The 27,634-nt window shown below is 42.4% G+C and overlaps 1 protein-coding gene across 8 annotated transcripts in view; it reads left to right on the top strand.

Annotated features, from left to right (window-relative positions):
* ralgapb (Ral GTPase activating protein non-catalytic subunit beta) overlaps nucleotides 1-27,634 on the top strand; it is a 166,714-nt gene that overhangs the window by 127,629 nt on the left and 11,451 nt on the right. For all 8 annotated transcript variants that reach the window (XM_073062270.1, XM_073062269.1, XM_073062273.1 and 5 more), the window contains 6 exons: nucleotides 2,431-2,596; nucleotides 3,104-3,226; nucleotides 4,193-4,329; nucleotides 6,401-6,509; nucleotides 17,216-17,294; nucleotides 24,572-24,720. In XM_073062270.1, coding sequence (XP_072918371.1) covers nucleotides 2,431-2,596; nucleotides 3,104-3,226; nucleotides 4,193-4,329; nucleotides 6,401-6,509; nucleotides 17,216-17,294; nucleotides 24,572-24,720 — 763 coding nt within the window. The remainder of the gene's footprint in view (nucleotides 1-2,430; nucleotides 2,597-3,103; nucleotides 3,227-4,192; nucleotides 4,330-6,400; nucleotides 6,510-17,215; nucleotides 17,295-24,571; nucleotides 24,721-27,634) is intronic.

Genomic DNA, 27,634 nt, shown 5'->3' on the forward strand with positions numbered 1-27,634 from the left:
ATATAGGATCAGTCGTGATATTATGGAATTATGGTGCAAACTTGAGTGATCATACGATAAACTTGTCCACTTGCGTTTGAAGTCTTTGTATCATCATTTGTTTTACAAATTATATCTTGTATTGCATTGAACATGATGTTTGTAATTGGGCTGTTTTGATGACTTCTCTTTCTTAAGGGTGCAGTTACTAATTATTTTCTTCAAGATTCAGTTTAGTGTACCCATCCTACAACTAATAATTTTGCAAAATATTTATTAGACATTAACGATTAGTTTAGAATTCCAGGTGTGTACTGTTGTTGCTATTGCTGTGTCGCTGAGCTACAGAATGAGTTCATGTTGGAATTGAACTCAACCAATTAGAATTTGGTATTTTCAGGCTAAACCCCTTGATTCATCAAGTGTGAATCAGAAGAGGCTAGAAATTTGTGGGCTTTCTACATTGATTGGCCTATTCTCAAATAATAATGAGGCAGCCTACGGAGAAGTCGTCACCCTGACACAGTGGTATCAAGAAAACAACCTCTCCCTCAAAGTCGCAAAAACAAAGGAGCTGGTTGTGGACCTCAGGAGGAATGGAGACAGACTAACCCCTCCTGACATCAATGGATCTGGGGTTAAGAGGGTGAACAACTTTAAGTTCTTCGGCATAAACATCACCGAGGATCTCATGTAGTCTATAGATACTGGCTGTGCGGTGAAAAAAGTACAACAGCGCCTCTTTCACCTCATAAGCTTGAAGAAGTTTGGTATGGCTTCCAAATCCTTTCTACAGGAGCACATTTGAGAGCATCCTGACTGGCTGCATCACTGCCTGGTGTGGGAACTGTACTTCCCTCGATCACAGTGGTGTGGACAGCGCAGCGCATCTGTAGATGTGAGCTTCCCACTATTCAGGACATTTACAAAGACAGGTGTATAAAAAGGGGCCAAAGGATCATGGGGGACCTGAGTCACCTCAACCACAAACTGTTCCAGCTGCTACCATCTGGGAAACGGTACCACAGCATAAAAGCCAGGACCAACAGACTCCACGACAGCTTACACCAAGCCATCAGACTGATTAATTCATGCTGATAAACTGTATTTCTGTGTTATATTGACTGTTGTACATACTATTTATTATAAATCACTATAAATTGCACTTTGCATATTTAGACAGAGGTGTAATGTAAAGATTTTCACTCCTCATGTAAATGAAGGATTTAAATAATAAAGTCAATTCAATTCAGCCAAATCATTCACAAATAACAAATGAAACTTGCTGTGATCTGATATTCTCCCTCAGTACAATTGAAACCAGCAAAGTGATTCATTCCGGTTCATCATCATAAGACATCGGAGCAGAATTAGGCCATTAGGCCCATCGTGTCTGCTCCGCCATTCCATCCTAGCTGATTTAATCCAGTCAAGTTTATTGTCATTTAACTATATACATGTATACCATCAAATGAGACAGTTTCTCCAGACCAGGGTGTAAAGCACAATAGTAAACATAACACAACACATACACACAATAACTTAGGAAAGTAAGAATTAAACCTACAAATGAATGACGCATAGATAAACAAAGTAAAGTGCAAATTATCTGGTTACTGTTCCAGTGCAATACAGCAGGGAGTTCAGAAGCCTAATGGCCTGAGGGAAGGAGCTGTTTCTCATTTCGACTGTTCTTGTCTTTATGCATCGGAGTCTCCTGTCTGGTGGTAGAATGTCAATGAGGATACTGGATGGATGGGTGGGATCCTTTTTAATATGTGTGCCCTGTGTATGCAGCACTCCTGATCAACGTCCCTGATGGATAGTAGGGAGACCCCTATGATCCTCTCGGCCATTCTCACAGTCCTCGATAGGGGCTTCCAGTCCAATGCACTGTTGTTCCCATAGCAGATGGAAATGAGATGCAGCTTGTCAGGACACTCTCAGTGATGCTCCTGTAAAATACAGTCAAGATGGGGGGTGGGGGTAGCCTCACTTGTCTCAATCTCCTCAGGAAGTGGAGACACTGCTGTGTCTTCACATTCAGGTAAGTGATATTGAGGGAACAGTTCAGGTCATCCATGATGTGACATCCCTCTCAACCCTAACCTTTGACACCCTGACTAACCAAGAACCCATCAACCTTTGCTTTGAATATCAATGCTTGGCTTTCATGAGCATCTGTGACAATGAATTTCACAGATTCACCACCCTCTGGCTAATGAAATTCCTGCTCATCTCTGTTCTAAATAGACATTCATCTATTCTGATGCTGTGCCCTCTGGTCCTGGACACTCTCACACATCCTCTCTGCATCCACTCTACTTAGGCCTTTCAATATTCAATAGGTTTTACAAATGCATCCTGCTCTTGACCACCTCCAGTGGTCAAAAATAAAATCCTGCTATTTTAGGGTTCATTTATCTTTGACTCTTTTTCTTGTCTTTTTAGATTCTCAGGAATGTGGAATCCTCCAGCAATGTGCAGTCTAATTTCCTGGAATTCCTCTTGTCATTGGGATGGCCAGTGGATGTTGGAAAACACCCAGGCTGGACTGGCCACATCTCAACTAGCTGGCTCATTAACACAGACAGCGGCAATGAAGGGAAAGAACAAAGTACGTGGACGAGGCAAAAGGGGAACTGGGCATTTCTGAATATAACACTAAAAACCTTAATCCATTGTAGATTTCCTACTTTTTACCAGCAGATACAGTAACTCTATAATAAAATGAGGAAAGGGAAGACATAGTTGGGCAGTATTTGTGGATAAGCTCAATATTTCCTTTGTACAGCAAGTTACCTCCTGAGACTACAGTAGACATACAGTTAGAGGAGAATACTCTGAAGACACAAGAGAAACACATGCAAAATGTTGGAGGAACTCAGCAGGTCTGGCAGTTTATTCCTTTCTAAGATGCTGCCTGGCCTATGCATTTAGTGTGTGTAACATGAATAGTAACCTCTGGCATACACTGCTGAAGTGAAATGGCCAGTTTCCATGCAGTATTCCCTTTGTAAGGACATCAAAGCTTGAAGCAATAAAAATAAAAATGAGTCTGAAGCTGATCTATTTTAACTACATCATTGTGCTGATATTTCTGAGATCTGTCTGATCATTTCAGGGGACACGTTGATGGCAGAAGATACTGGTGGAGGTGTTTTTAATGGGGAGAAGAACGTGCTGTATTATGCCGATGCCTTGACAGAGATGGCCTTCGTTGTTCCCTCTTTTGTGGAGTCATCCAGTAAGTCAGAATTTGGTGTCTGAGAAATTGTTTTGACATGTAATCCAGCAGAGTGCCCAGAGCCTCCTGACCCCGTCACTGAAATACTTTGTGCTTTAAGGACACTATTAAATCATTGAGAGCCATTTAACAAGATTTTCTGCAGTGACTGGACAGGGATCTCCTTTTGGATCAGCGGTCCAGGTGAATTAAGTAATTTTTATTGGAACCAATTGTCGAACTTGAAATCAAAAACAAATTTAAACATACAAGTAGAATCTTGATACCAGGTGGAAGTTCCTGCCCAATTCTAAATCTCAAGATTTACCTAAATTTCTCAGTTTTTATAAACTCATGCAGAGAGTAGAATTGTGAACAATGTTTAATAGTCCTGTACAATTAGAACATCAACCAATACAACAAATTACAGGCCCTGTTGTGAACTGTGTATAGTAGAAACATAGAAAACCTACAGCACAATACAGGCCCTTTGGCCCACAGTGCTGTGCCGAACAGGTGCACGGTGAAGCAGTCTCCCAATCTACATCGAGTCTCATTGATATACAAGAGGCCACACTGGGAGCACCAAACACAGTATATGACCCCAACAGACTCACAGGTGAAGTGTTGCCTCACCTGGAAGGACTGTTTGGGGACCTGAATGGTAGTGTGGGAAGAGGTGTAGGGGCAAGTGTGGCACTTGTTCCACTTGCAAGGATAAGTGTCAGGAGGGAGATCAGTGGGGAGGGACAAATGGACAAGAGAGTTGCGAAGGGAACAATCCCTGCAGAAAGCAGCAAATGGGGGTGGGGGGTGGGAATCTTCATTTGTGATAACAAGGAAATAATGGTTGAGATGCTAACTGCTTTTTTAACATGCTCTTCAATTTTTAAAATACAATGTTTTAGCTGCCACTTGACCATTCAATCCATCATTTTGAGTGCTACAATATTATAGAGAGAACATAATTTTACTGTATATTTGTAGCTGACTCTTTGGAGAGTGGACTTGCGATGCAAGAGACTGAGACACAGATGGACCTGCTGCCAAGTCTGCTGAAACAAGCCCCACTGACTTTGGAGCTCTTCCCGAACCATTCTGACAACCTTGGCAATTCACAAAGGGTAAGGTTCTCACAGCCAGAGATTTATTCTTTCAGTAATGTAGTTTCAGCTTTGTGTGCACTGTGTGGACCCCTGCTTATATGTAAATCTGTTCAAAAATATCTACCCTTCCCCCCCCCCCCAAAATCCTTGGTTGCTATTATATTGACAAAAGTTAATCTAAGTTCTGTTTTAGTTTTTTTTTCTCATTATGAACCCTACACAGCAACACCTTTGCTTTGGTGAGATCTGGGCAGCGTTCCTTCCTAAAGCACAGCCCTTTACCTCCTCGCTCTGTACTGTGTGCAAACAGCCCGCTACATTTCACTTCCCGACAGTTAATTTTTAGCTTCCTTGTTGGTATTCTCATCTTTGACAAAGAGGCTGTGGACTTTAAGTACAGTATCAAAGGTTGCTGTCTTTGTGTTTTAATCAAATAATCGATCTGTATAGATATGCAGACACAAGCTACCCGCTATTTTAAGCAATAGCATGGTGGCAGCATCGTAAAAACTTTAACTAATCTCAGCAGGTCAGGAAGTATCTACGGAGAGGGAGAAACAGTCTCCATTTCAGGCCGAAGCCCTCCATCAAGATTGACATCATCATCGGGACTACTCCCTCCACAGGACCTCCCGAGTTCCTCCAGCATTTAATGTGCATTGCTGTGAATTTCCAGTGTCTGCAGGATCTCTTGTGACCAATCTTCTTTAGAATCCTTCCTTCTCATTTTTGGTGGGAGCATGCTGTCACTTGTGTAATGAGCAGTTGCACATTAAGGAATGCTTCATTTTAGAACTCTGGGTGCAAAATACGTATGTTGTATAATGCAGAATACCATTGAAATCTTCAGAGGCTTGCCCCAGCTGGAGCATTATTGTCACCAAGAGTAACTGCCAGCTGAGATATCCATCTAAAGTTCAGCTATCTAAAGTAGCCAGCATAATCCAAGGTCCAACCTACTCTGGACATTCTCATGTACTACCAGGCTCAAGGACAGCTTCTACTCATTGTTATAAGACTATTGAATGGTTCCCTAGTACAATAAAATGGACTTTTGACCTCACAATGTACCGTATTGTGACCTTACACCTTACTGCCCGTCTAAACTACACTTTGCATATACTATAACACTTTATTCCACACTCTGTTATAGTTTTACCCTGTACTACCTTGATACACTGTGGTAAAGAATTGATCTGTTTGGACAGTAGCAAGACAAGGTTTTCATTGTACTTTGCCAGATGTGACAATAATAAACCAATTTACTCATGTTCTATCCTGAGCATGCTACCATGGAGAGAGTACAACAGTTTTTTCTGTGTACATCAAGTGCGGTTTCCTCAAGTTTGACTCTGGTCCTGTGGAGACTGTCAGCCTGGTGTGATCGGGTGTGTTGTCTACCTGAACAAGTGAAATTGCCAGCAGTACAGCTTACCAGTGAATCTCTGAGCTGTTAACATGCGCCCTGAAGTTCCTCCAGTTTCCAGTGCAGTGTCATTGACCATGTTACTAAGCCCTGCAACACACTGTACATTGTAAAAGTGCATCTCACAATCAGGTTTATCATCACTGACTTAGATTATGTGAAAATTATTATTGTGTAGCAGTAATCAGTGCAGAAATAAATAAATGTGACAAAAAAGGGAATAGCAAGGTGGTTTTCCTGGACTGTCAGACATCAAATGGTAGAGAGAAGAAAGCTGTGCCTGTATCATTGAGTATGGGTTGTCAGTCTCCTATACCTCCTTCCCAATGATACTAACAAGAAGAGGGGATGTCCTGGATGGTGACCGTCCTTAGTGATGGATGCCACCTTCTTGAGGCATGGCCTCTTGAAGATGTCCTTGCTTGTGGGGAGAGTTGTGCTAATGATGGAGCTGACTAAGACGACAAGCCTCTGCAGTCTCTAGTGAACCTATACATTGGCCCCTCCCTGCCAGGCTATGATACAAATAGACAGTACATGCTGGAGCAATGGATGTTTCTGAGCTGGTTTAGGGACTGTGTGCAAATGAGGTTTGAGTTTTACTCTCCTTTGAATTCCGTATGTTTCAGATTGTAACCAAATTTCAATTTCTCTCTTCAAAAGCCAAGTCCAACACAGAAAACCAAGAAACTGCCACTTGGCCGCACAGTACCCCCACTGGGCCCTGAAACCAAGGTTATTGTAGTGTGGGTTGAACGCTTTGATGATATAGGTATAGTATCTTTTTTCACTAAAAGTTTTCTTACAAACCTACAATACTGTACCATCTTAATTCAGTAGTACAGTAGGTCACAGTTACTTGTGCAACTATCTCAAATCAAATCATTCTGTTATAAAAGAATTGTTTTTAAACTTGGTGTTCTTTACTGGAAAAATTACAGTACCTACTTGTATGCCGAAATAGAATTAAAAACTTGCATCTATAAAGAAAAATAGTTCTGGTGAGAAGGCAGGAGAAAAGGGGTGAGAAGGATGGTAAATGATGGGATGGTGGAGCAGACTCAATGGGCTGAATGGCCTGATTTTGCTCATGTGTCTTATGGTCTAATGAAAGAAAAATGGAGGTCTATGTAGGAGGGAAGGGTTAGATTGATCTTAGAGTAGGTTAAAAGATCGGCACAGCATCGTGGGCCTATTGTACTGCTTTGTGTTCCAAAGCACCAACACTGTAGCAAAAGGATCCCAAGACATTTCATGGAAGTGTTATTGAACAACAAATTGAAGTAAGCAGAAACTTGTGGTGTGTTAAAGGAGTAAAGAGAGGTGACGAGGTTGAGAAAAGGAGTTCCATAATTTAATTACACCAATAAAGCAAGACTTAATTTTAGGGGTGTTTAGGAGGCCAGAAGTGGACAAATGTGCATCTCTTCAGGGATGATGGCCAGAAGTTATCGGGCTAGATCAAGCTGCCAACTATATATAGGTGGATGCAGGTTGGACTGCAACATTTAAGAAAGACCATCAGACACAGGAGCAGAATTAGGCCATCCGGCTTATCGAGTCTGCTCTGCCAATCAATCATGTCTGATCCTTTTTCCATCTCCTCCTCAACCCCAGTTCCCAGCCTTCTCCCGATAATCTTTGATGCCATGTCCAATCAAGAACCTATCAATCTCTGCTTTAAACACACCCAACCACCTGGCACCCACAGCTGCCTGTGGCAGCAAATTCCACAAATTCACCACCCTTTGGCTAAAGAAGTTTCTCCGCATCTCTGTTCTGAAAGGGTTCCCCTCTCTCCTGAGGCTGTGCCCTCTTGTCCTAGACTCTCCCACCATTTACTCTGTCTAGGCCTTTCAATATTCGAAAGGTTTCAATGAGATTCCCCCCGCCCCCATCCTTCTGAATTCTGGCGAGTACAGACCTAAAACCATCAAACGTTCCTCGTATGATAACCTTTTCATTCCTGGAATCATCCTCGTGAATCTCCTCTGGATCCTCTCCAGTGCCAGCACATCTTTTCTCAGATGAGGGGCTCAAAACTGTTCACAATACACAAGGTGAGGCCTCAGCAGTGCCTTATAAAGCCTCAGCATCACATCCTTGCTCTTGTATTCTAGACCTCTTGAAATGAATGCTAACGTGGCATTTGCCTTCCTCACCAGTGATTCAAAGTGCAAGTTAACCTTCAGGGTGTTATGCACAAGGACTCCCAAGTCCCCCTACATCTCAGATACCTAGATTTTCTCCCCGTTTAGGAAACCGACTACACATTTATTTCTACTACTAAAGTGCATGACCGTGCATTTTCTAACTTTGTATTTCATTTGCCACTTTCTTGCCCATTCTCCTAATCTGTCTAAGTCCTTCTGCATCCTACCTGTTTCCTCAACACTACCTGCCCCTCCACCAATCTTCTTATCTTCTGCAAACTTGGCAACAAAGCCATCTATTCCATCATCTAACCCAACACCAACCCCTGTGGAACACCACCAGTCACTGATAGCCATCCAGAAAAGGATCCTTTTATTCCCAGTTGCTGCCTGCTGCCAATCAGCCAAAGCTCCAACCATGTTACTAACTTTCCCGTAATACCATGGGCTCTTAACTTGGTAAGCAGCCTCGTGTGTGGTACCTTGTCAAAGGCCTTCTGAAAGTCCAAATATACAACATCCACTGCATCCCCTTTACCTATCCTACATGTAATCTCCTCAAAGAATTCCAACAGGTCATCAGGCAGGATTTTCCCTGAAGTAAGCCATGATGACTTTGTCCTGTGTCACCAAGTACTCCATCACCTCATCCTTAACAGTTGACTCTAACATCTCCGAGGTCAGACTAACTTGTTTATAATTTTCTTTCTGCTGCCTTCCTCCTTTCTTAGAGTCAAGTAACATTTGCAATTTTTCAATCCTTTTGACACTGTGCCAGAGTACAATGATTTTTGATAGATCATTTCTGTTGCCACCACAGTCTCTAACACTACCTCTTTCAGAACCCTAGGTTGCAGTTCATGTCGTCTGGGTGACTTACAGTGGCATGCAAAAGTTTGGGCACCCCTGGTCAAAATTTTTGTTATTATGAATAGCTAAGCGAGTGAAAGATTACCTGATTTCCAAAAGGCATAAAGTTAAAGATGACACTTTTCTTTAATATCTTAAGCAAGATTGCTTTTTTATTTCCATCTTTTACTGTTTCAAAATAACAAAAAAGGAAAAGGGCCTGAAGCAAAAGTTTGGGCACCTGCATGTACTTAGTAAAACCCCCTTTGGCAAGTATCACAGCTTGTAAACGCTTTCTGCAGCCAGCTAAGAGACTTCCAATTCTTGTTTGGGGGATTTTCACCCATTCTTCCTTGCAAAAGGCTTCTAGTTAACCGTATAACCATAGAACAATTGCAGCACGGAAACAGGCCATCTCGGCCCTTCTAGTCTGTGCCGAACGCTTACTCTCACCTAGTCCCACTGGCCCACACTCAGCCCATAACCCTCCATTCCTTTCCTGTCCATATACCTATCCAATTTTACTTTAAATGACAATATCAAACCTGCTCTACCACTTCTACTGGAAGCTCGTTCCACACAGCTACCACTCTCTGAGTAAAGAAATTCCCCCTCTTGTAACCCTTAAACTTTTGTCCCCTAAGTCTCAACTCATGTCCTCTTGTTGGAATCTCCCCTAAATGGAAAAAGCCTATCCACGTCAACTCTATCTATCCCCCTCATAATTTTAAATACCTCTATCAAGTCCCTCCTCAACCTTCTACGCCCCAAAGAATAAAGACCTAACTTGTTCAACCTTTCCCTGTAACTTAGGTGCTGAAACCCAGGTAACATTCTAGTAAATCTCCTCTGTACTCTCTCTATTTTGTTGACATCTTTCCTATAATTCGGTGACCAGAACTGTACATAATACTCCAAATTCGGCCTTACTAATGCCTTGTACAATTTTAACATTACATCCCAACTCCTATACTCAATGCACTGATTCATAAAGGCCAGCATACCAAAAGCTTTCTTCACCACCCTATCCACATGAGATTCCACCTTCAGGGAACTATGCACCATTATTCCTAGATCACTCTGTTCTACTGCATTCTTCAATGCCCTACCATTTACCATGTATGTCCTATTTGGATTATTCCTACCAAAATATAGCACCTCACACTTATCAGCATTAAACTCCATCAGCCATCGTTAAGCCCACTCTTCTAACTGGCCTAAATCTCTCTGTGAGCTTTGAAAACCTACTTCATTATCCACAGCGCCTCCTACCTTAGTGTCATCTGCATACTTACGAATCCAATTTACCACCCCATCATCCAGATCATTAATGTATATGACAAACAACATTGAACCCAGTACAAGTCCCTGAGGCACCCCACTAGTCACCGGCCTCCAACCTGGCCCTTATCCACCACTACTCTCTGGCATCTCCCATCCAGCCACTGCTGAATCCATTTTACTACTTCAATATTAATACCTAACGATTGAACCTTCCTAACTAACCTTCTGTGCGGAATCTTGTCAAAGGCCTTACTGAAGTCCATATAGACAACATCCACTGCTTTAGCCTCATCAACTTTCCTCATAACCTCTTCAAAAAATTCAATAAGATTTGTCAAGCATGACCTTCCACGCACAAATCCATGCTGACTGTTCCTGACAGGCCTATAATTGCTACGTTTACTCTTAGAACCCTTTTTAAACAATGGTACCACATGAACAATATGCCAATCCCCGTTTCTGATGACATTTGAAATATTTCTGTCAGAGCCTCTGCTATTTCTACATTAACTTCCCTCAAGGTCCTAGGGAATATCCTGTCAGGACCCGGAGATATATCCACTTTTATATTCCTTAAAAGCACCAGTACTTCCTCCTCTTTAATCATCATAGTTTCCATAACTTCCCTGCTTGTTTCCCTTACCTTACACAATTCAATATCCTTCTCGTTAGTGAATACCGAAGAAAAGAAATTGTTCAAAATCTCCCCCATCTCTTTCGGCTCCACACGTAGCTGTCCACTCTGATTCTCTAAGGGACCAATTTTATCCCTCACTATCCTTTTGCTATTAATATAACTGTAGAAACCCTTTGGATTTATTTTCACCTTACTTGCCAAAACAATCTCATATCTTCTTTTAGCTTTTCTAATTTCTTAAGATTCTTCTTACATTCTTTATATTCCTCGAGCACCTCATTTACTCCATGCTGCCTATATATTTATTGTAGATATCTCTCTTTTTCCTAACCAAGTTTCCAATATCCCTTGAAAACCATGGCTCTCTCAAACTTTTAACCTAACAGGGACATAAAGATTCTGTACCCTCAAAATTTCACCTTTAAATGACCTCCATTTCTCTATTACATCCTTCCCATAAAACAAATTGTCCCAATCCACTCCTAAATCCTTTCACATCTCCTCAAAGTTAGCTTTTTTCCAATCAAAAATCTCAAGCCTGGGTCCAATCCAATCCTTCTCCATAATTATAATTTAACTAATGGCATTGTGATCACTGGACCCGCAGTACTCCCCAACACATACCTCCGTCATCTGACCTATCTCATTCCCTAACAGAAGATCCAACACTGCCCCTTCTCTAGTCAGTACCTCTATGTATTGCCGCAAAAAACTATCCTGCACACATTTTACAAACTCCGAACTATCCATCCCTTTTACAGTATGGGCTTCCCAGTCTATGTGTGGAAAATTAAAATCGCCCACAATCACAACCCTGTGCTTACTACAAATATCTGATATCTCCTTGCAAATTTGCTCCTCCAATTCTTGCTCCCCATTAGGTGGTCTATAATGCACCCCTATAAGTGTTACTACTCCTTTCCCATTCCTCAATTCCACCCAAATAGCCTCCCTCGATGAGCCCTCTAATCTATACTGCCAGAGCACAGCTGTAATATTTTCTCTGAAAAGCAACGCAACACCTCCCCCTCTTGTCCCTCCGATTCTATCACATCTAAAGCAACGAAATCCAGGAATATTTAGTTGCCAATCACACCCCCTTCTGCAACCATGTTTCACGAATAGCTACAACATCATATTTCCAGGTATCAATCCATGGTCTTAAGCTCCTCCACCTTTCTTACAATGCTCCTAGCATTAAAATAAATGCATTTAAGAAATTCTCCACCTCTTACTCTCTGTTTATCTCTAACAGTACAAAGAACTTTACTGTCTTTTTCTTCCTTCTCCCATACATCTGTTCCTACACTCTGGTTCCCCTCCCCCACTGTATCTAGTTTAAATACACTGGAGCCTCTCTAGCAAACCTACCTGCAAGAATATTTGTCCCCTCCAGTTCAGGTGTAAACCGTCCCCCCCCCCCCCCCCCGGAACAGGTCCCACCTCCCCTGGAAAACTGCCCAATTATCTATAAATCTGAAGCCCTCCATCCTACACCATGTCTTCTGCCACGTGTTGATCTGCACTATCTTACCATTTCTAAACCCACCTGCACATGGCACTGGTAGCAATCTTGAGACTGCTGTCCTGGGGGTCCTGTCCTTTAACTTGGCACCTAGCTCCCTAAACTCACCTTTCAGGACCTCCTCGCTCTTCCTACCCACGTTATTGGTCCCTACATAGGCCCCGACATCTGGCTGCTCACCTTCCCTCTTGAGAATACTGAGAACTCGATCCGAGATATCGCGGATCCTGGCACCAGGGAGGCAACAGACCATCCGGGATTCTCGATGTATTCCACAGAACCTCCTATCTGTCCCCCTAACTATCGAATCCCCTATCACTACTGCTCTCCTCTTTTCCCTCCTTCCCTTCTGAGCTGATGGTCCAGTCTCGATGCCAGAGACGCAACCACTGCAACTTGTCCCAGGTAAGCTGTCCCCACCAACAGTATCCAGAACAGTATATTTATTGTTGATGGGAACGGCCACAGGGGTGCTCTGCTCTTCCTGTCTATTCCCCTTCCCTCTCCTGACAGTCACCCAACTACCTGTCTCCTGACTCCTAGGGGTGACTATCTCCCTGAAACTCCTGTCTATTTCTGCCTCTGCCTCCTGAATAATCCAAAGTTCATCCAGCTCCAGCTCCAGTTCCCCAACACGGTTTGTCAGGAGCTGCAGCTGGATGCACCTTTTGCAGGTGTAGTCATCAGGGATAGCTGTGCTCGCCCTGACTTCCCACATACTGCAAACGGAGCACTCAACTGCCCTAACTGCTGCCTCCATTACCTACTCCTAAGCTAATTAGATTAATTAAAGGAGCTTACCCGTCCTTACCTCACCTGGAGTGAAGCTCGTACTCAGCCTCTACTTGCTTTTTAAATTCCCCCGCTGATCTCAAGAGGCCGACTTTCACACGTTTGCGCAGTTGTGCCCCGTTCAAACCTCACCTCTGCCTGTTCTCGCCGAAGCCTGATTGAGCCAAAGCCATCCCACTCTGCCTCAGTCCACTCCGACAATGGCCGCTACAACGATGGCCACTACAACAATGGTGGTCTTTCTTTTAAACCTTTGGCACGCTATATCACGTGCCTGCACAGTTTAGCCTCTTTGCCCCGATCAGTTTAAAAAACAACAGCTTCTCTCCGAGCTTCTTTTACCTCTTCCCTCGCCGCCTCTTGCTGCGATTTAAATAGTTCTGTGAGATTCTTGGGTCGTCTTGCATGCACTGCTCTTTTGAGGTTTATCCACAGATTTTCAATGATTTTCAGGTCAGGGGACTGTGAGGACCATGGCAAAACCTTCAGCTTACGCCTCTTGAGATAGTCCATTGTGGATTTTGAGGTTTGTTTAGGATCATTATCCTGTTGCAAAAGCCATCCTCTTTTTACCTTTTTTTTTACAGATGGTGTGATGTTTGCTTCCTGAATTTGCTGGTATTTAAATGAATTCTTTCTTCCCTTTACCAGTGAAATGTTCCCTGTGCCACTGGCTGCAATACAAGCCCAAAGTATGATCGATCCACTCCCCTGCTTAACATTTGGAGAGAGGTGTTCTTTTCTTGAAATTCTGCACCCTTTTTTCTCCAAACATGCCTTCACTCATTGCGGCCAAAAAGTTCTATTTTAACTTTGTCAGTCCACAGGACTTGTTTCCAAAATGCATCAGACTTGTTTAGATGTTCCTTTGCAAACTTCTGACGCTTAATTCTGTGGTGAGGACACAGGAAAGGTTTTCTTCCGCTGACTCTTCCATGAAGGTCATATTTGTTCAGGTGTCACTGCACAGTAGAACAGTGCACCACCACTCCAGAGTCTGCTAAATCTTCCTGAAGGTCTTTTACAGTCAAATGGGGGTTTTGATTTGCCTTTCCAGCAATCCTACGAGCAGTTCTCTTGGAAAGTTTTCTTGGTCTTCCAGACCTCAAATGACCTTCACCGTTCCTGTTAACTGTCATTTCTTAACTACATTACAAACTGAGGAAACGGCTACCTGGAAATGCTTTGCTATCTTCTTATAGCCTTCTCCTGCTTTGTGGGCATCATTTATTTTAATTTTCAGAGTGCTAGGCAGCTGCTTATAGGAGCCCATGGCTGCTGATTGTTGGGACAAGGTTTGAGGAGTCAGGGTATTTATAAAGCTTTGAAATTTGCATTACCTGGCCTTTCCTAATGATGACTGTGAACAAGCCATAGCCCTAACAAGCTAATTAAGGTCTGAGACCTTGGTAAAAGTTTTCTGAGAGCTGAAATCTCTTGGGGTGCCCAAACTTTTGCATGGTTCTCCTTTCCTTTTTTTCACTCTAAAATTGTACAAAACAAAAATAATAACTAATCTTGCTTAAAATGTTGAAAAGAATGTTTCATCTTTAACTTCATGACTTTTGGAAATCAGTTCATCTTCTACTCACTTAACTATTCACAGTGACAGAAATTTTGACCAGGGATACCCAAACTTTTGCATGCCACTGAATGTACCTTTTAGATCTCAATTTTCTGAGCACCTTCTCTCTTGTAACAGTAACTGCACCCACTTCTCTTCCTTCACACACTATAACATCTGGCATACTGCCAGTGTCTTCCACAGTGAAGATTGACACAAAGTACTCATTTAATTCATCAGCCATCTCCTTCTTCCCCCTTATTTCTCCTGCCTCATTTTCTAGCAGTCCTATATCTACTCTCATTTCTCTTTTATTTTTAACATACTTGAAAAAACTTTTACTATCCACTTTGATAATATTTGATAGTTTACTTTCTTATTTCATCTTTTCCCTTCTAATGATTTTTTAGTTACGCTCTGAAGGTTTGTAAAAGCTTCCTAATCCTCTGTCTTCCCACTAACTTTTGCTTTGTTGTATGCTCTTTCTTTTGCTTTTACAAAGGCTTTGACTTCCCTTGTCAGCCACAGTTGTACTATTTTACCATTTGAGCATTTCTTCAGTTTTGGAATACCAATGTCCTGCACCTTCCTCATTTTTCCTGGAAATGGATGCCATTGCTGCTCTGCTGACATTATTGTCAGCAGCTCCTTCCAATTTACTTTGGCCAATTCCTCTCTCATACCACTGTACTTTCCCTTACTCCACTGAAATACTGCTACATCAGACTACTTTCTCCCTATCAAATTTCAAGTTGAACACAATCATATTGTGATCAATGGTTCCTAAGGCTTTTTTTACCTGGAGCTCACTAATCGCCTTCAGTTCGTTACATAACACCCAATCCAATATAACTGATCCTCTAGTAGGTTCAATGACAAACTGCTCTAAAAAGCCATCTCTTAGCACTCAACAAACTTACTCTCTTGAGATCCATTACCAACCTAATTTTCCCAATCAACCTGTGGTCCACCTCCCAGCCACTGTTGGGAAGCCTGTATATAACTGCCATCAACGTCCTTTTACTCTTGCTGTTTCTTAACTCAACCCACAAGGATTCAACATCATCCAATCCTATGTCACGTCTTTCTACTGATTTGATGCCATTCTTTATCAGCAAAGCCACACCACACCCTTTGCCTACCTTCCGATACAACCTGTAACCTTGGACATTCGGCTCCCAACTATAACCGTCCTTCAGCCACAATTCAGTGATGGCCACAACATCATACCCGACAATCTGGGTATTCAATATTTTCATATGATTTAATTTATTTTTCATTTATTTATTTTTCTGTATTCTCTTTAGGGAAAATCCTTATTCGCGAATGTTCAGAGGTGACTGGAAGGATGTTTTCTCTCTTTCTTTTAACTTTATCCTCAAATGGACTGCCCAATCTTTCTTTTCTTTTTTCCTTTTTTTTGTTCCAGTTTAGTTTAGTGTGGTTTTTACCCCTTTAATAAAATTTCCAATTTTTTTCTTACGATTTGTTAAGAGGAGTTGTGGTTTCTTGATTATATTGTGTATATATAACAGCGTAACATTATACCTATCTGATTTTGACAATATGTACTTTTTTTGTATTATCTGTTTGCTAAACTTCTCCTCTGATTTGTGTATTTTTTTTACTGGAAAATCAATAAAAGGATTGAAAAATGAAACTCATACCCGACAATCTGTAATATTGCAACAAGATCATCCAGCTTATTTCTTATACTACATACACTTAGATACAACACCTTAAGTACCATATTTGCTGCCCTTTCCGACTCTGCATCCCTAATGATTTGATACTCAGCCTATTGGCTGCAACTAAGTCCCATCACCTGCTGTCCTTCCTGACAATCTGACTGCAAGCTATCTTTACTTTTTTACCATCCGTTCTTCCCTGAGTCCCTTCACTCCAGTTCCCACCCCCCTGCCAAGTTTGTTTAAACCCTCCACGACAGCTCTAACAAACCTGCCCACGAGAATATTGGACCCCCTTGGGGTCAGGTGCAACCCGTCACTTTTGAGCAGGTCATGCTTCCCTCAGAAGAGATCCCAATTATCCAAGAGTCTGAAGCCCTGCCCCCTGAAAGGTTTGAATAAGTACATGGATGGGAGGGGTTATGGAGTACTGTGGTCCAGGTGTAGATCAATAGGCAGGGTAACAGGAAGTGGTGGTGCCCCAGCAGAGAAATTTGTGTCCTTACAGACTGAATAGTGGTTGTGGGAAGCGAAGCTAGTAGAGGTGGTTCTGTGGCTTAGATTGGATTTATTGTGACAACCGAAGTCCCATTCATCAAGACAACAGTAAAATGATGTTGAGGGGGATGGTATTGTTGTGCCAACACACCTCCAGTCAAAGTCATTTATGGCATCTTGCATGATTCTGACAAAGCTACCCCAATCTTCTTTGTCCTTGCTGTTCTACAGAGAGTGGGGTTAGCAAGTGCTGGAACATTAGAGTGGATCTGGTTTTCCATCAAGTGATGTGCTTCTGGGTAGGGTAGGCTTTTGCCTGCAGAATGGACTTCATTGGGAATTCAGTGAGATCTTTCATGCATTCTTCCCTCCCTGTCAAGTAACACATCCCAAGTTCAAGCAGCCTTTGTGTTCTTTATGCATTTTCATTGCATCTAATGCCACTCCTGTTGATGTAATGTGGCTAATGCCTTCTGATATTTTTCCAGAAAATTTTCCTCTGAGTGACTTACTGCCAGAGACCAGCACTGGAGTGGAGACCACTACAAACAGCAGCACTTCTCTCAGGTATATTCAATCGTGCAACCTGACTTTTTATTGTAAATTATTGAAATCTGTGTTCTGCCTCAAGCCTTGCGGATGTCTCCTTTTCTTTATTTTAAATTGATGTATCAGAAGGTCTGAATCTCTAATTGTGCACCAGTTATAACCTGCGACGGATTTCCAATGGTCTGTACTGAGTGTGGGCCAAAGGGGGCCTCTGTTTTATGGTGCAAGTCTTGTTACTAGATTGTCACTCACACAAAATGCTGGGGGAGCTCAGAAAGTCAGGCACCATCTATGAAAATGAATAAATAGTCAACTTTTTGGCCTAAGATGCTTCATCAGAACTGTGGACGTTTCGGTCCTGATGAAGGGTCTTGGCCCAAAATGTCGACTGTTTATTCATTTCCATACATGCTGCTTGACCTGCTGAGTTTCTCCAGCATTTTGTGTGTATTGCATTGGAAATCCAGCATCTGCAGAATCTGTTGTGTTTCTTGTTAGAGCGTAATTTTTGCAGGAGGAGCAAGGTAACGTTAGTGCATTGGATATAGTTTCAAAGTTCACGGTAAATTTATTATCAAAATACATATATGTCACCATATGTACAGTGGCATGCAAACTTTTGGGCACCCCGGTCAAAATTTCGGTTACTGTGAATAGTTAAGTGAGTAGAAGATGAACTGGTCTCCAAAAGTCATAAAGTTAAAGATGAAACATTCTTTTCAATATTTTAAGCAAGGTTTGTTTATTATTTTTGTCTTCTACAATTTTAGAGTGGGAAAAAAAAGAAAGGAGCAGCATGCAAAGGTTTGAGCACCCCAAGAGATTTGAGTTCTCAGGTAACTTTTACCAAGGCCTCAGACTTTAATTAGCTTGTTAGGGCAATGGCTTGTTCACAGTCAAATTTCAAAGCTTTATAAATACCCTGACTCCTCAAACCTTTTCCCAACAATCAGCAGCCATGGGCTACTCTAAGCAGCTGCCTAGCACTCTGAAAATTAAAATAAATGATGCCCACAAAGCAGGAGAAGGCTATAAGAAGATAGCAAAGCATTTCCAGGTAGCCATTTCCTCACTTTGTAATGTAATTAAGAAATGACAGTTAACAGGAACGTTGGAGGTCAAGTTAAGGTCTGGAAGACCAAGAAAACTTTCCAAGAGAACTGCTCGTAGGATTGCTGGAAAGGCAAATCAAAACCCCCATTTGACTGTAAAAGACCTTCAGGAAAATGTAGCAGACTCTGGAGTGGTGGTGCACTGTTCTACTGTGCAGCGACACCTGCACAAATATGACCTTCATGGAAGAGTCATCAGAAGAACCTTTCCTGCATACTCACCACAAAATTCAGCGTAAGATGTTTGCAAAGGAACATCTAAATAAGCCTGATGTATTTTGGAAACAAGTCCTGCGGACTGATGAAGTTAAAATAGAACTTTTTGGCCGCAATGAGTGAAGGCATGTTTGGAGAAAAAAGGGTGCAGAATTTCAAGAAAAGAACACCTCTCCAACTGTTAAGCAGGGGAGTGGATCGATCATGTTTTGGGCTTGTGTTGCAGCCAGTGGCACAGGGAACATTTCACTGGTAAAGGGAAGAATGAATTCAATTAAATACCAGCAAATTCTGGAAGCAAACATCACACTGTCTGTAAAAAAAAAAAAAGCTGAAGATGACAAGAGGATGGCTTCTACAACAGGATAATGATCCTAAACACACCTCAAAATCCACAATGGACTACCTCAAGAGGCACAGGCTTGAAGGTTTTGCTATGGCCCTCACGATCCTCCAACCTAAACATCATCAGGAATCTGTGGATGGACCTCAAAAGAGCAGTGCATGCAAGACGGCCCAAGAATCTCACAGAACTAGAAGCCTTTTGCAAGGAAGAATGGGCAAAAATTCCCTAAACAAGAATTGAAAGACTCTTAGCTACAGAAAGTGTTAACAAGCTATGAGACTTGCCAAAGGGGGTGTTACTAAGTACTGACAATGCAGGGAGCCCAAACTTCAGGACCTTCTCCTTTTTTGTTATTTTGAAACTGTAAAAGATGGAAATTTAAAAAAAATCTTGCTTAAAATATTAAAGAAATGTTGACTAGGGGTGCCCAAACTATTGCATGTCACTGTAATCCTGAGATTCATTTTCTTGTAACATACACAGTAAATCCAAGATTTATCTAGGTATTTAAGAGGCTTTTGATGAAATAACCTATACTGCTGATGAATAAGGTCAGAGAATGCAGAGTCAGGGGTTCAATGGATCACTTGCTGTTTTCAGGACAGAAAGAAGACAGTAGATGTGTAGGGCAGCCATTCACGGTGGAGATGGCTCACAGAAATATAGTCTTCACTGAAGGTTTGCTTCTGATCACCATTTGCATTAACCATTAAAAAGCACCATTTCTAACTTTGCAGATATTGGGAAAGAGCGAACACTAAAGACTCAAACAACAAATTACAGTCAAATTTCATTGTACTTGTAGAATGGACAGGTAATTGGCAAATTGGGGGGATTGATGTAAATGCTGGAATCATTTGTAACAGGAGAATATTTTGAAATATATGAGAAGATGGAGAAGTAGTCATGACTTTATCAAGAACAAATCATAAGACCATAAGATATAGGAGCAGAAGTAGTCCATTCGGCCCATCGAGTCTGCTTCACCATTCAATCATAGGCTGATTCAATTCTTCCAGTCATCCCCACTTCCTTGCCTTCACCCCATACCCTTTGATGCCCTGGTTAATCAAGAACCTGTCTATCTCTGCCTTAAATACACCCAATGACTTGGCCTCCACAGCTGCTCGTGGCAACAAATTCCACAGATTTACCACCCTCTGACTAAAGTAATTTCTCCGCATCACTGTTTTAAATGGATGTCCTTCAATCCTGAAGTCGTGCCCACTTGTCCTAGGCTCCCCTACTATGGGAAATAACTTTGCCGTGTCTAATCTGTTAAGGCCTTTTAGCATTCTGAATGATTCTATGAGATCCCCCCTCATTCTCCTGAACTCCAGGGAATACAGCCCAAGAGCTGCCAGACGTTCCTCTTACAGTAGCCCTTTCATTCCAGGAATCATTCTTGTGAATCTTCTCTGAACCCTCTCCAATGTCAGTATGTCCTTTCTAAAATAAGGAGCCCAAAACTGCACGCAATACTCCAAGTGTGGTCTCATGAGTGTCTTATAGAGCCTCAATATCATATCCCTGCTCTTATACTTTATACCTCTAGAAATGAATACCAAAATTGCATTTGCCACCTTCTCTGCTGACTCAACCTGAGATTAACCTTTAGGATATCTTGCACAAGGACTCCGAAGTTCCTTTGCATCTCTGCATTTTGAATTCTCTCCCCATCTAAACAGTAGTCTGTCCATTTATTTCTTCCTCCAAAGAGCATGATCTCCATACACTTTACAACATTGTATTTTTTTGCCCATTCCACTAAACTACCTAATTCTCTGCAGGCTCTCTGTTTCCTCAACACTACTCGCTTCTCCACCTACCTTTGTATCATCGGCAAATTTAGCCACAAATCCATTAATCCCATAGTCCGAATCATTGACACACATCGTAAAAAGCAGCAGTCCCAACACCGACCCCTCTGGAACTCCACTGGTAACCGGCAGCCAGCCAGCATAGGATCCCTTTATTCACACTCTCTGTTTTCTACTGACCGGCCAATGCGCCACCCATGCTAGAACTCTCCTGTTCCCATGGGATCTTGTCTTGCTAAGCAGCCTTGTGTGGCACCTTGTCAAAGGCCTTCTGAAAATCCAAGTACACCACATCTACTGCATCTCCTTTGTCTACCCTGCTTGTAATTTCCTCAAAGAATTGCAGTAGGTTAGTCAGGCAGCATTTTCCTTTCAGGAATCAATGCTGGCTTTGGCCTATCTTGTCATGTGTCTCCAGATACTTCGTAATCTCATCCCTAACAATCGATTCCAACAACTTCCCAATCATTGACGTCAGGCTAACAGGTCTATAGTTTCCTTTCTGCTGCCTCCCACCCTTCTTAAATAGTAGAGTAACATTTGCAATTTTCAAGTCATCCAGTACATTGCCAGGATCTATCAATTCTTGAAAGATCATCGTTAATGCCTCTGCAATCTCTCCAGCTACTTCCTTCAGAACCCGAGGGTGCATTACAGGGTCCAAGAGATTTATCCACCCTCAGACAATTAACTTTCCTGAGCACCTTCTCAGTCGTAATTTTCACTGTGCATACTTCACTTCCCTTTCACTTGAATGTTCAGTATACTGCAGATGTCTTCCACTGTGAAGACTGATGCAAAATATGCATTCAGTTCCTCTGCCATCTCTGCATCTCTCATTGCAATATCTCCAGCGTCATTTTCCATTCGTCCTATATCTACCCTCAACACTCTTCTACCCTTAAAAAAGTTTGTAGTATCATCTTTGGTATTAGTTGCCAGCTTCGTTTCATAATTCGTCTTTTCCTTTCTAATGACCTTCTTAGTTTCCTTCTGCAAGGTTTAAAAAGCTTCCCAATCTTCTATCTTCCCACCAGCTCTGGCTTGCTTGTATACCCTCTCTTTTGCTTTTACTTTGGCACAAACTTCACTTGTCAGCCACGGTAGTGTCCTTCTTCCATTTGAAAATTTCTTATTTGGAATATATCTGTCTTGCACTTCCCTCATTTTTCGCAGAAACTCCAGCCATTGCTGTTCTGCTGTCCTTCTTACAAATGTCCATTTCCAGTCAACTTCGGCCAGTTCCCCTCTCATGCTATTATAATTTCCTTTATTCCACTGAAATACCAACACATTGGAATTTAGTTTCTCCTTCTCAAATTTCAAAGTCAACTCGATCATATTGTGATCACTGTTCCCTAAGGGTTCCTTAACCATAAGCTCTCTTATCACCTGCGGATCATTGCACAACATCCAATCCAGCACAGCTGATCCTTGTAGGCTCAACAACAAGCTGTTCAAAAAAGCCATCCCTTAGATATTCTACAAATTCTCTCTTGAGGTCTAGTACTGGCCTGGTTTTCCCAATCCACTTTCATGTTAAAATCCCCAACGATTATCATGCCATTGCTCTTCTGACACACCTTTTCTATCTCCTGCTGTAATTTGTATTCCACATCCCAGCTGCTGTTTAGAGGCGTATATACAACTGCCATTAGGATCCTTTTACTCTTGCCATTTCTTAACTCAACCCATAGAAACTCTACACCTTCTGATCCTATGTCATCCCTTTCTAATGATTTAATATTATTTTTTATAAACAGGGCCACACCACCCCCTCTGCCTACTAACCTATCTTTCCGATACACCGTATATCCTTGGACATTCAACTCCCAATGGCAGCCATCCTTTATCCAAGTTTCAGAGATGGCCACAACGTCATACTTGCCAATCTGTAGCTGAATTTCAGGATCGTCCATCTTATTTCTTATGCTATGTGCATTCAAATATAACACTTTCAGTCCAGTATTTGTTGCTTTCGGTTTTAACTGCACCATGCCTCTGTTGCAGCTATCTTTGACTTACTTCTTTTTTCCCCTTTCTCAGTCCTATCACTCCGGTTCCCATCCCCCCCCTGCCAAATTAGTTTAATCCCTCCCCAACAGCTCTATTAAACCTGACTGCTCAGATATTGGACCTCTTTGGATTCAGGTGTAACCCATCCTTTTAGTACAGGTTGTACCTTCCCCAGAAGAGGTCCCAATGATCCAGGAATCTGAAGCCCTGCCCCCTACACCAGTCTCTCAACCATGCATTAATATGCCTGATCATGCTATCCTTGTGCTCATTAGCACGTGACACAAGCAGCAATCCTGAGATTACTACCATGGAGGTCCTGCTTTTCAGCTTCCTACCCAACGTTCTGAATTCTGAATTCAACGTTCAGGACCTCCTCCCTTTTCCTACTTATGTCATTGGTACCAATGTGTACCAGGACTTCTAGCTGTTCAGCCTTTCCCTTCCGAATAACAACACACCATGCAGGTATCTCTGTCAGGCTGACAGAACCTCCTGTCTGTTCCCCTCACTATGGGATCTCCTATGACTACTGCATTCCTCATCTTCTTCTCTCCCTTCTGCACCACGGAACCAGCCTCAGTGCCAGACTAATCTGCTGGAGTTGACCAGGATGTGACCAGTAGAATAGATGAAGGGGTTATGATAAATTGGATTTTCAGAAGATATTGGATAAAGTCCTGAACATGAGATGGCTCAACGAGGTTGGAGGAATTGGGGGACAGTGTAATAACATGGATCGAGGATTTGTTTATTGGGTGAAAGCAAGAGCAAATAGACTCTCTGTAGGATGGCAGCCTGTGACTAGTATCTGTGTTTGGTCCCCAGCCATGAGGAATCATCTACAACTACAATCTGACCAAGGGGACTGAATACCACTTCAACACACAATACTGGAAGAACTCAGCAGGTCTGACAGTGCCTGTGGAAGGAAATAAACTGTTTATTCCTCTCCATAGATGCTGCCTGAACTGCTGAGTTCCTCCTCCTTGAGTGTGTGTGTTACTCTTGGTTTCCAGCATCTACAGAGGTCCTTGTGGTTATGGATACCACTTTGACAAGCTTGCTGTTTGAACTTGATGGCGTTGTGATGTGACAGGCCATATAAAAGAAGGATGCTGAGAAACTGGCATATGACTATGTGGGAATGCAAGGTCAGACACTTGTACACCTAAGAGAAAATGATCAATGAAATGATGAGAGGTTAGACAGTGTTAATGTTCCGAGGGGCCAGGGGTTCTCGTATTTCAGTCACAGAAGAGCAAACCAGCCTGCAGTAAAGCACAAACCAATGGGCTGCATTAGCTTGTGGAATAAGGAAGCGTTGGTGAGGCCTCACCTGGAGTACTATGTACAGTTTTGGTCTCCTTACCTCAGGGAGGATGCCCTTGCCATTAGAGATGTTTATCAGGAGTGCTTTGTATGCAGGGCCCTTCTCATTGCCAATGATCCCTCCGATTTGTCCGACAATCACGTTGACCCCCGCGCCCCTCCACCATCAGGCATTAGGACAAGGGCCATCGGGGTGGGAAAGCTGAGTTACGAACTATTTCTTTTTTTTAAAAAAAGCGAAGTAGGCACTGGGTTCATGTCTGGAGTTTCTGGAACAGTTTGAGGAGTAGGGTGGATGGTGGAGGAAGGGTCACTGGAACAAAAAGGCTTAACTTTCCTGTGCTGGCAGTCTACTGTTTAATATAACAATGTGTTTTTGATGGATGACTGTTTTTCTCCACATTCTCTTGTCTACACTGAGGACCTTTCTGTCACTGGCTCTTATGTCTTTAGGACCACGGCCTCAGACAAGGACGTACCCGTCATTTTCATCCATCCCCTGAGGACGGGTCTATTCCGAATCAAAGTACAAGGAGCCACGGGGAAATTCAGCATGGTGATCCCATTGGTTGACGGGATGATAGTGAGTCGACGAGCTTTAGGTAAGAACGGAAGCCGGCAGAGAATTGAACATCCCACTTTGAGGAGATGTGCTCACTCAAGACAAAAGTTTACAGCTCCTGTTTGTCCCTGGTAATCTATGCTTCATTGTACTGGTCTTGGTTATTTGTGCTATGAAGTCTGAAATACAGAGTTGCTCATCCTCTTGCCAAGTACAAAGGTCACACATTCATTTATTTATCACATGTACATTGAAATGAACAGTGAAATACGTCCTATGCATTAACCAACACACCCAAGGATGTTCTGGGATCAGCCCGCAAGTGTCACCTCACACTCATCAAAAGCTGATAATTTTGTGGACTTTGAAAAAAATAGCAAGATTACTACAATCCACTGAGAAGTATTGTTGAGTAAATTACCAACGGAATTAAAATCAAAGCACGGGGATGTTTTCTGTCTGTCAGTGCTGTAGTTAATTTTCATGGTACCACACTGTAAATAAATTTGTGCAAATGCTAAACTGCTCCTTACTCGGGCTGGATTTGATTAGGAGATTCTTCCTGAGCAAAGTGCCTTTGCCACAGCATTTGCAATTATTGTCCAAATTGTTATGTTTTGTAACTCTAAAACATAAAACTAACTGGAAGAAAAATCAGGGAGTCCAGAATATGAGTCTAACTTCATTTTTACTTTAAGTACGGTATGCACGTATAATGTGGTGGCATGATGACCTATGCCATTCAAGTACTTTTACGTACAGCTGGTAATGAATTATTTAAACAACAAATGCTTAATCAAATAATATATTTACAGTATTTATCAAATATTACTGAAATATTAAATGCACAATGTTCCTCCCTGCTTAGCTATAAACTCCAACTCAATATGAATGCATCTCAGCATAAATACAGTACACAATATCATACAACTACCCATTCAGACCTAAGATTTAATCACTATGTTGTATTTCTTACTCTTGTGGAATACTCTCTTTCCTGATGAGGGAGATCACTCTGCTTGGCAGGTGAGACTTGTGGCTGTGAAACAATCTCAGGTTTTTTTTTAATTAAGTGCAATCGTGAAGAATTGCCAGATCAGACAACTAGTTCCCAAAGAGAACTCTGATAGGCCAATCAGGTGGTTCACTACTGCTGAGCGATAGAACGTAAAAAAAATCATATGTTCAATGGCCCTTCTCTGTGTTGGTTGTAGGAGTTGACTCTGAGGCTGCAGGAAGTGATTCTGATAGCTCTGAACATCTTTTTTTTCTCTAACATTTGACTCTGGTCTCCTCAACTGATCAATGTGTCATCTCCAGATGACATCAGACACAATCACCACCGTGTTGGAGAGTGGTCCAGTTCTGTCCTTAATCTTTCCGAGTACCCACTTTTGATCACCTCTGTAGTCCCTTGCCAGGATGGCTTGTCAGGAGTGAAATATCGAACCTCTATGTTTGAGAAGCCCTCAGTTTGACTCGGCTGTTGGTCCTGCATACTCCTCCTGAGATTGAATTTGAGCAGATCCAAGGGACAACCCAGGAAAAGTGTAGCTGGTGCATTGCTGGTAATGGAGTATTTTGTGTTATGATATGCAAGGAGGAAATTGGTGAGCTGCAGAGTTAGTGTCAGTGTAGTGTGTTCTGTTGACGTTGCTCACAGTGCATTTTACAGACTCTGGACAAACCTTTCCGCCAAGCCATTTGTAGCGTAGTGGTACAGTGCAGATGCAATATGTCTTATTCCATTCATTTTTAGGAATAACTGAAACTGTTCCACCACAAACTGTGGTCCATTGTCACTGACTAAGTGTTATAGACAATAGACAGTAGGTGCAGGAGTAGGCCATTCGGCCCTTCTAGCCAGCACCGCCATTCACTGTGATCATGGCTGATCATACACAATCAGTACCCCGTTCCTGCCCTCTCCCCATATCCCTTGACCCCGCTATCTATAAGAGCTCTATCTAACTCTCTCTTGAATGCATCCAGAAACTTGGCCTCCACTGCCTTCTGGGGCAGAGCATTCCACATATCCACCACTCTCTGGGTGAAAACGTTTTTCCGCATCTCTGTTCTAAATGGCCTACCTCTTATTCTTAAACTGTGGCCTCTAGTTCTGGACTCACCCATCAGCGGGAACATGCTTCCTGCCTCCAGCGTGTCCAATCCCTTAATAATCTTATATAGTTCAATCAGATCCCCTCTCATCCTTCTAAATTCCAGTGTATACAAGCCCAGCCGCTCCAATCTTTCAACATATGACGGTCCCACCATTCCGGGAATTAACCTTGTGAACCTACGTTGCACTCCCTCAATAGCAAGAATGTCCTTCCTCAAATTTGGAGACCAAAACTGCACACAATACTCCAGGTGTGGTCTCACCAGGGCCCTGTACAACTGCAGAAGGACCTCTTTACTCCTATACTCAATTCCTCTTGTTATAAAGGCCAGCATGCCATTAGCTTTCTTCACTGCCTGCTGTACCTGCATGCTTGCTTTCATTGACTGATGTACAAGAACACCTAGATCTCGTTGTACTTCCCCTTTTCCTAACTTGACTCCATTTAGATAGTAATCTGCCTTCCTGTTCTTGCCACCAAGGTGGATAACCTCACGTTTATCCACATTAAACTGCATCTGCCATACATTTGCCCACTCACCCAACCTGTCCAAGTCACCCTGCATTCTCATAACATCCTCCTGACATTTCACACCGCCACCCAGCTTTGTGTCATCGGCAAATTTGCTAATGTTACTTTTAATCCCTTCATCTAAATCATTAATGTATATTGTAAACAGCTGCAGTCCCAGCCCCAAACCTTGCAGTACCCCACTGGTCACAGCCTGCCATTCCGAAAGGTTAATCGCTACTCTTTGTTTCCTGTCAGCCAGCCAATTTTCAATCCATGTCAGTACTCTGCCCCCAATACCATGTGCCCTAATTTTGCCCA

This window comes from Hemitrygon akajei, chromosome 11 (genome assembly GCF_048418815.1).
Source record: "Hemitrygon akajei chromosome 11, sHemAka1.3, whole genome shotgun sequence".
Lineage (NCBI taxonomy): Eukaryota > Metazoa > Chordata > Chondrichthyes > Myliobatiformes > Dasyatidae > Hemitrygon > Hemitrygon akajei.